The sequence below is a fragment of the Salvia splendens genome, chromosome 3, assembly GCF_004379255.2.
Source record: "Salvia splendens isolate huo1 chromosome 3, SspV2, whole genome shotgun sequence".
NCBI lineage: Eukaryota > Viridiplantae > Streptophyta > Magnoliopsida > Lamiales > Lamiaceae > Salvia > Salvia splendens.
The window spans coordinates 11445892-11454982 of NC_056034.1; the positions used below are offsets into that span (position 1 = coordinate 11445892).

The following is a 9091-nucleotide window of genomic DNA, read 5'->3' on the forward strand; positions in this document are numbered from 1 at the left end:
ATTTGTTATGGATTATATTAGACATTTTGTAGGATTTCATATGCAGAGTTGGTCTCAAGCAGACATTCACCAAATATAAAAAAGAAAGTAAAAAAAGCAACAGATTCTGAAAAAAAGAGAGGTTATTTTTATACTTGAAATACAAGTCTTGTGATCTGGGCTTTCTGTTTAAATAATTCATGGTTAGACTATGCTGTATTCCAAGATTTCATGTGAAATGTAGAGTGCAAGTTATCAGATTTTGACAGCTTATATTTTTCATTTAAAAAAAACCACCTCTCGAAGACCAAAAAAAATAAAAAAAATAAAAGACCCCATTTTTCTATGAGCAATCATGTATGTGAAGTCATTGACTATGACACATAACAATTTGTTCCTTATAATTTATTTATAGCTTCTGAATTTGCCATTTTCATTGCTTCACACATGATAATACCCTTCCAACATGCCAAGAAACTTATTCCTTTATCAAGATATGACTTCCATTGATCACCTTCTTCCAACACACACAAAATCAAGATGGAAGATCGAAACATTCTTGCTGCAGATTGCATTGTCCTGTGCTGCTGCTGCCAATGCATGATGCTGCAGATCCTCATTTTTATACTGCTGAAGCTCCCATACAAGCTGATGAGGAAGACTAAAAAATACGCAAAGAAATTGAGAGCATGCAAGAGAGGAACAAAGATCATGCAAATAGAGATGCCAAGAAATAGAGAGGAAAGCTTCACCAGCCATGGTGGATCCATCAGAATAGAATCCATTCGATTTGGGTGTTGCATGTCTGAAATCGAGCGCGTCCTGGATGATCTTTCGAGTAGGGGTGAGTTTGCTTTTGGCAGTTTTTGGGGTGGAGAAGTTGCTTCAGACACAAATTTCCCTTCTTGTTTTAACAATGATCAGATTGATTATGATGTTGTTGGCTGCCGTTTGATGGAGTTATTTGGCACTGCCAACTTCTCTTCACAGCATTGATTTCTTTAGATTCTGTCCTTATTTAAAAAGAAATATCCAAAAATAGTTCTTGCACGAAATGCCATGATTCCTTTATTGTTTTCTTCTTCTCTATATATAGACATAGCATAATCTTTCTATTTCATTTGGATCAATCTTTTCTAGAATAAGGCCAGCCCCACATCATTACACAAACCAAAAACCAACTTACAAGAAAAAAAAATACATCAATCAATCATATTCCTCCCTCTCCCTTCCCCTCTTTCTCATCTATTCTACAATTTGATGGCTTCAATGCAATGCGACGCCGAGCAGCTGAAGCAGCTAAAGGAGATCTTCGACCGGTTTGACATGGACAAAGACGGCAGCTTGACGCTGCTGGAGCTAGCGGCCCTTCTCCGGTCCCTCGGCCTCAAGCCCGAGGGCGACCAAATCCACACCATCGTGGCCACCATGGACGCCAATGGCAATGACGCCATAGAGTTTGATGAATTGGTGGAGCTGATGTTGTCCGATCTTAGCAAAGAAGCCCCCAACCACGAACAGCTCATGGGGGTGTTCGAGGCCATCGACTGCGATGGAAATGCCTACATCACCGCGGCTGAGCTGGCTGGCCAGTTGGCCAAGATGGGCCATCCCCTCACCTACAACGAGCTCACCGATATGATGCATTAGGCTGACGTCAATGGCGATGGCGTCATCAGCTTCCACGAGTTTGCCAACATCATGGCTAAATCGGCTGTAGACACCCTCAGCCTCCCTCCCTCGTGGTTGGAATCCTAGGTAGCACAGGTTAAGGTTTTCATCATATGGTTAGGAATGTTCTTGAAATCAAGATTGAATTTTTATTTAATGCCAGAAATTTTTAGAACCAAATCTCTCTCCATCTCTATTTCATGATAACTTATTCCATTATTACATCAAGATTCTACTGTCTAACTACGAAGAATTATACAATGTGTAGTAAAATTGAAAGAATAAAAAAATTTACAAAATCATGAGGGCTTACAACAACCAGAGCATGTTTCTGTACATAGCAAAAAGCTCAAGAATGTCATGCTGCTTCTAGCGGCCATGGCTTCGTTCCTGCAGAGGGTTCGTTCGTGCCAGTGAACGTGCTGTGAATCCAACGGTTGTAGGCCTAATCGACCTCTGCCTCACTATGTTGCAGTACTCGGGATCCTCGTACCACCCCTCGTGTCTTATCCACTGTATCCTCCCATGGTACATTGGGAAGAATCTCATCTGAATCGCATTGTAGATGAAGTAAGGCACGAGGGCAGAGACTACAACAATGAAGGTGATGAAGTAGTAGGCGGGCGTGGCTGCAAGAGACTGGACAAAGACTTTGTATGCAGTAGTGGCAAAGGATGGAGACATAGCTCCATAGGCCAAGAGGAAAATGTACCATAATGCAATGCTGCCCCATATCAAAATGTGTTGCAGCAGAGTGAAGTAGCTGATTGCGAGTGCCATCTGGCAGTTCACGACCCAGACAACGCAGGTGTACATTGTGGCTCCGAAGATTTGGAAATCCGCAGGCTTTCCGTCCTCGTTGAACGCCTGAGGGCTCAGCGCCCTTTCGCAGAAGAAGAAGATAATGATGGCACTGCAGAGGCCGTTGAACATCCATCCAATTATGCGGCGCCAGCTGAAGAGTAGATTCTGCACACCTTCTTGGTACAGCATGGGAAACTGCATTGCCAAAATATGTCAGCATTGATGAATATGACTTATACATGAAGGAGAGACAGAGAGAGATGCTAGTGGGAGTTTGTTACCTTTAGACAGAATCTAGCTGATACGTCTTGGTCGAAGACTCCTAGAGCTACCACAGGCAACGATGTGAAGAACACGTTGTAGAGAGACAGGAACCAGTCGTTGTACGCAGGTTGTCCAGAAAATGATGTGAAAGCCTCGTACAAGAAGACTGTGATGCCATAAGTGATGTTCTTGTAGAAGAAGTAGCAAATCTGCATTGAAAAAGGATGGATTTTCAGAGACTAGTTGTTTTCATACAACAATGAAGATTGTTTATCAGAGTAAAAGTAATTACCATTGTGGAAATCCTTCTGTAGCACCAGTGTCCATGAACCAAAAGCAAGCGTTCCAAAAATCGGAACTGAGCTATGGCAATGTCGCTAGACATCACTGCCTGAAATTTGCACAAGAAATATGGTCAGTTTTGAAAGGTGGAATGGCTTGCATCAGAAATGGAGATCTGAGTTATAAGGAATCAGATCTTCTACCTGCATTCCTTCAACGCCACTGATCCCAATTCCGATATCTGCTTCTTGAAGCATTCCAACGTCGTTGGCTCCATCACCAATGGCCAAGGTTGTCTTTGTGGTTCCATCCTTGACAAGCCTCGTCACCTAAACAATCACAAGAAACCTTAGTAACATAAAGGAAAGGTAGAATAAACCCGAACAAGTGAAGAATAAGGATGCAATAAACTCACCAGCGCCTTCTGTTTAGGGGAGGAGCGGCAGCAGATGACTGATGCACAGCCGACTGCAAGCTCAAGAAACAGTTTCTTGACGTCGTCTTCCAAAGCATATGCAAGAGATTTCCCATCAATGATCAATGCAAAGGCATCACTGGTTAACTTAGCAACCTGAGCCTTCCCTTCGGTGATCTGTCGAACAACACTTTGCTTCGAAGCCTAATAAATCAAAGGAAATAGCAAGAATCTCAGCATTTGGAGCCTTTAGATTACCATGAAAGATTATCTGTCAAGAAAACAAATTTACCCTAGCAATTTCACTCTTTTCGCCGTTTTTCTCCTGAGCTTTGATCTCAGGGCTCTCCAATGTGATAATAATCTGCTTCATTCCTTGTCTGAGCAAACTACAAGCATAACTGCAAAATTGATTCTCACAGTTAGAAATCTGTTGGAAATCATACACCTCAAAAACAATTTCAAGATATTAATTAGGCCAAGAATTTATATATACCCTATGTTGATAGCAGTTTCCATCTTGTCCCCAGTCAAAACCCATAATTTGATTCCTGCTTGAGCTAGTTTGTCAATGCATTCTGGAACCTGAAAGGAATAGCACAAACACTCTAAATTTGAGAGAGAGAAAGAGGGAGGATGCTGCATAGTTCTACATGATTGTCTCATAACTAACCCCTTGTTGGAGCTTGTCCTCAACAGCTGTTGCACCTAAAAGAATCAAATCTTTTTCTATACTTTCAGTCACTTCATCAATCAGTGCCTCACGATCAGTGCTAACTGAGTTTTTGGCAGCCAAAAGTTTTGAATCAAACGCTTGAAATTCATCTTCGCTTAGCTCCCTATAAGCAAGTATCAAGGTCCTTAAGCCTGCATCGGCGTACTCATTGCAGTGCTCTCTGGTTTTCTCTTCATATTCTCTTCCATTTCTAGCAAGCCTCTCAAACATAACACTGCATCAAGAAAATCATCTGTATTAAACAACCATGGCAATGCCACTTTCGACTTCTGTGATTCATTAAGCTGCAAAGAAAAAGCAACCTGTCTGCTCCTTTGGAAAGTAACATTAGCTTTCCCTCCTCATCTCTTACTATAACTGACATTCTCTTTCTTGCACTGTTGAATTCTAGAATACTTAAGAGATCGTATGATCTGCATCAAACAACACACAGATATTGCATGATCAACTTACATGTACCACATCAGTTATCAACAGTAATAAAAACATTGAAGTTAAACCCATTGCCTAATAATAGGTTCTCATTTATGATAGCATGAATGTGGTAGAAAGATAAGTTACTGACCTTTCAACTCGTTTGCCAGTGACGGGATTCAACTCATTGATAGAAACACTTGTTTGTGTTCTTTTAAAGAACTCAAAGCCAAGTTCTCTGGCTGCAATGACAAAGGCAGCCTCATCAGGTGATTCAGCTTCATACGTGATTTTCCCTGTATTCTCATCCACGTCAGGCACTGCTGTATGACAGACTGCCAACAAACGAAAGAATTGCTGGATCACGTTCGAGTGACTCTCATTCACCCAATTCCCATTGTTGACCCTCTCATCATCAAAGTTGAAGCCTTTGACAGAGGACTTCTTAGGGCTAACAGGGTGCTCAGCTGCATGTTTTGCACTCACAGCCAGAGGCGACCCCTTCCTGTTCGCCATCGACCTTTCCACCTCCGTTACACCATAGCCATAAGCAGTGGCAGCAATCGAACACTTGATGAACTCCATGGAGTTGCAAGTTAATGTACCTGTCTTATCAGAGAGAATTGTATCAACTTGGCCGAGCTCCTCATTCAGATTTGAGGTACGGGCGTGAGCTGGTTTGTCAGTTTCTTCATAGTACATATGTATGTCTTGATTGATGAAAATGCTCTGAAGCACTTTCACAATCTCTATTGAGACGTACAATGAGATTGGAATGAAGTTGCTGTAGAGCAACAGCACTGTGAGAAAGTGATACACAGCTGCAATGGGAGCCCTATCAGGATCAAAGAAAATGTCAGCTGTCTCGGGTCTGAGGTACCACCTCTGGTGCCCACCTTCCTTGTCTTCCCTAGTTACAATACCAAAGTAAACTGAGCCGATAAAGGCCATCAAGAAAAGCACACCGAATAGAAGGTAGATGATCTTGTCCATCTTCTTCTCAACCTTGCTTCTCTTCGAGGGAGGATCCGTGGAGTTTTGAATCACCTTTGTGTCATGGCCAGTGAAGATCACTGCTCCATATATATGATCTGTATTTCGTAGCTTAGAATCTCTAAGCAGCAGCTGTTGAGGAGAGAGTGGATATTGCTGCTCCTCGAACTCCATGCTCCCAACAAAACTGTACAAGTTAGCATTGGGATCTTCACATTTCACAATGGCCTTGAAATCACCAAGGTCATGCTCCTCGTGTAACGATGAAGTGACTTCCAACGCTTGCTTCAGCTTCAAATTCGTCTCCCCATCAAGATTCATCGTCTCAACATAGCATATAGCATCCTCGTAGCTCGAAGATAGCAAGACTAAATCTGCAGGGAAGAACTGATCCTTCTCCACCTTCACTAAATCACCCACTCTCAGATTTCTCCATTCAGTGTGCTTAAAAATCCCACCACCCTGATGCACCTTCACCTTCCTATTGTTCATCTCAATATCCTAAAAATCCCAAAACAGTTCATCATCAGAAAAAATAGCCCTAAATTTTCACTACTTCTCCTTGTTTCAATAAACAAAGAAATCAAGCATATGAAACAGAAAATAAAAGGGACGACTCCTGTCACTTTCCATAAATAGTTTCCATCTAATTCCTACAACACAATAATTCCAAAAACCATTTCCAACCACCTAAGATGCACAACACTGAATATTAAGAAATCAATGAACACCATTCAATCAATCTAATAAGAATCATCAACAACAATAATGTCGGTGGACTACAAATGTGAAAAACAGGATGAGGCAATAAAAATTACCTGCTTCTTCCGTTGCCAATCTTCAATGAACTCTTTAACCATGGTTGCTCCGATAATCACAATCAACGGAATGATGGCGCTGACGGCGGAATAAGGCGCAAGCGGCGTGAAGGACAAGCAGCCGATGACAAGGAAGTAGAAGTTAGCCACTCTCCTAAACTGCTCAAAGAGAGACTTGGGCAAGAAACTTGCAGCTGTATACTTGGTGGTTCTCACATAATTTGAGGCATAATGCCTAATACCGGTGTCGGCACCATCAGGCTCGTTGCAAACAACCACTCTTGAAAAACCAGGTCTCCCAATCTGTGAATGCTCCTCTTTGAATCCACCTCTCCCACATTTGAAAGAGTAGATCTTGCTCAGATGCAGCTTCTTCCTTCTCTCTCCTCTCATTTTGAGAAAAGTTGAATCTTGGCTCTCTTCTTTAAACACCAGTGACTGAAATGCAACTGACAATGAAAGCTAGGCAGTAAAGCTACCTCAAAATCACAACTTTGGCTTTAATAATAAATGAAATATTCTTTCTATCAGCCCAAGAAAAGGCCTCAAACCCCAATAACTCAGAGAGCCACAGATGTCACAACAAAACCTTATTAAAATGTTTTATAACAAAGGGTGGATGAAAACTTCACCAAACAGGAAGATGATGCAGACGCTAAATGCAAGAAACAGTGACATGTGCCAGAAAATATGATAGTATTAGCACTAAACAAACACAGCTCTCTCTCTCTCTCCCCCCCTCTCTCTCTCTCTCCCTCCACCTTAAATCTTGAAAAGATTCGATCTTTGTAGTAATAACAGAGAATGGAAATAGCCCAGAATTCAGTGAGAGATTTAAAGATTTTGAAGGAGTTTAATATGAAACTATATACAAATAAAATCCTTTATAACGTGTATGTATGAGAAGCAATTATTCAGAGATTTGATTTTTCTGATAGAACAAAAGCATTGAACATTGACTTGGATCTTTTGGTTTGACTTCCTCAGCCGCTCGATTGGACACACGCGCAGTGGTTGCCTTCAAACTTACCAGTACCACCGTTTATTAAAATACACGAAAAAGCTTAGGAAAGTACCTTCGTATTCAACTTGAAATTTCCTACAATAAAATAAATCTCTATTTCCTTCAAAATAAAAATTCTTTCTATTTTATTTATTTCCTAAAATTAGAAATTTTATATTTAAAAAAAAATTTAATTGAAGAAACTCATTTTCCACTTACACGCGTTTTCATGTATGTCTCTTTTATTTTAATAATTTTATACGATTAAAATCATATCACTTCAAAAGTTCATATTTTTGAAAAATAGAGAGAGTATAAATAGGGAAAAAGAATAGAGTATAATATTTTTCTTTTCTTTATTTATATTTTCTGAATGAGAATTTTGTTGAAGAAGCTTCACAAGACCAAATGCTATGGAAAACCGCATGATTTATGCTCATGCGTTTATATTATGAATTTGCAGCGAAAATCTGAAGATAAAATGACGCCATGTTTTGGTAAAAAATTAAGAGTAAAGGTCAAAATTGGTCCTGAACATATAGCCATTTTACGATTTTGGTCATAAACATTATCTTTTGGATTTTTTGGTCCTGCACATATGGACATTTGATCATTTTGGTCCTCCGTCAATATTTCCGTTAAAAACTAACGGTCAACATTATCTTTTGGATTTTTTGGTCCTGCACATATGGACATTTGATCATTTTGGTCCTGCACATATGGAATTTTGATCATTTTGGTCCTCCGTCAACATTTTCGTTAAAAACTAACGGTCAACGGCCGATTTTTGACTAAAACAATGGGTTGGGTCGGGTCGTGTTTGGGTCGGGTTTGGGTTACACGTTAAGAAAAAAATAATATTTTCTTAAAATCTAAGCATAATATTTTCGTTAAAATCTAAGGATAATATTCTTAAAAAATTAATTAATATTTTTAATTAATAAAATTAAAGTATAGTATTTTTTAATTAATTTTTTCATGAATTTGAAGAAAATATTATGCTTAGATTTTATTAAAAATAATTTTTTAATTATTTAATTTTATTATATAGATTTAATATTAATATACTTTAATTTTATTATTTTGATTAAAAAATAATTATTTTAATTTGGTAATTTTTTATTTTATTGTGTAATATCATGTTTAAATCGTATAATAACATCATGTTTTAGTCGTTATAATATTTTTAATCAACAAAAATAACTAAAAATTAAAGTTTTATAATTTTTTAATTAATAAAAAATAATTATTTTTTTTCTTAACGTGTAACCCAAACCCGACCCAAACACGACCCGACCCAACCCATTGTTTTAGCCAAAAATCGGCCGTTGACCGTTAGTTTTTAACGAAAATGTTGACGGAAGACCAAAATGATCAAAATTCCATATGTGCAGGACCAAAATGATCAAATATCTATATGTGCAGGACCAAAAAATCCAAAAGATAATGTTGACCGTTAGTTTTTAACGAAAATGTTGACGGGGGACCAAAATGATCAAATTTCCATATGTGCAGGACCAAAATGATCAAATGTCCATATGTGCAGGACCAAAAAATCCAAAAGATAATGTTTAGGACCAAAATTGTAAAATGACTATATGTTTAGGACCAATTTTGGCCTTTACTCAAAAATTAATTTCTTGCTCAGAGTATCCACTACGCGTCCCGTCACCGTCTCGCGTTCCGTCACGGAGGGACGGAACCGCGGCGGG

At 39.1% G+C, this 9091-nt stretch overlaps 3 protein-coding genes across 3 annotated transcripts; 2 read left to right on the top strand and 1 right to left on the bottom strand.

Moving 5' to 3' along the window:
- The first annotated feature begins 519 nt into the window (after positions 1-519).
- On the top strand, positions 520-975 carry LOC121796560. Its single transcript, XM_042195384.1, has one exon. The coding sequence runs from the start codon at positions 520-522 to the stop codon at positions 973-975; it is 456 nt and encodes a 151-aa protein (XP_042051318.1).
- A 32-nt stretch (positions 976-1007) lies between these two features.
- Positions 1008-1830, top strand: LOC121794943 (probable calcium-binding protein CML15). The gene has a single exon (XM_042193358.1). It carries the CDS (start codon positions 1240-1242, stop codon positions 1627-1629), a length of 390 nt encoding a protein of 129 aa, XP_042049292.1. The 5' UTR covers positions 1008-1239; the 3' UTR covers positions 1630-1830.
- Positions 1817-7353, bottom strand: LOC121794941 (putative phospholipid-transporting ATPase 9). Its single transcript, XM_042193353.1, has 11 exons — positions 6377-7353; positions 4717-6059; positions 4454-4564; positions 4089-4365; positions 3912-4000; positions 3708-3816; positions 3416-3619; positions 3204-3329; positions 3011-3109; positions 2736-2927; positions 1817-2649 (listed from the first exon to the last, which is right to left on the bottom strand). Exons 1-11 carry the CDS (start codon positions 6767-6769, stop codon positions 2020-2022), a joined length of 3573 nt encoding a protein of 1190 aa, XP_042049287.1. The 5' UTR covers positions 6770-7353; the 3' UTR covers positions 1817-2019.
- Positions 7354-9091: the final 1738 nt, after the last annotated feature.

Bases quoted from the DNA above. Each gene is read 5' to 3' on its own strand.
- LOC121796560 (XM_042195384.1), top strand. From the start codon at position 520: ATGGAAGATCGAAACATTCTTGCTGCAGATTGCATTGTCCTGTGCTGC.
- LOC121794943 (XM_042193358.1), top strand. From the start codon at position 1,240: ATGGCTTCAATGCAATGCGACGCCGAGCAGCTGAAGCAGCTAAAGGAG.
- LOC121794941 (XM_042193353.1), bottom strand. From the start codon at position 6,769: ATGAGAGGAGAGAGAAGGAAGAAGCTGCATCTGAGCAAGATCTACTCT. The intron at 4,001-4,088 runs GTTAGTTATGAG...TATTCCTTTCAG, and splicing joins AGGACAAGCTCCAACAAGGG to GTTCCAGAATGCATTGACAA. The intron at 3,330-3,415 runs GTGAGTTTATTG...GTGATTGTTTAG, and splicing joins CCCCTAAACAGAAGGCGCTG to GTGACGAGGCTTGTCAAGGA.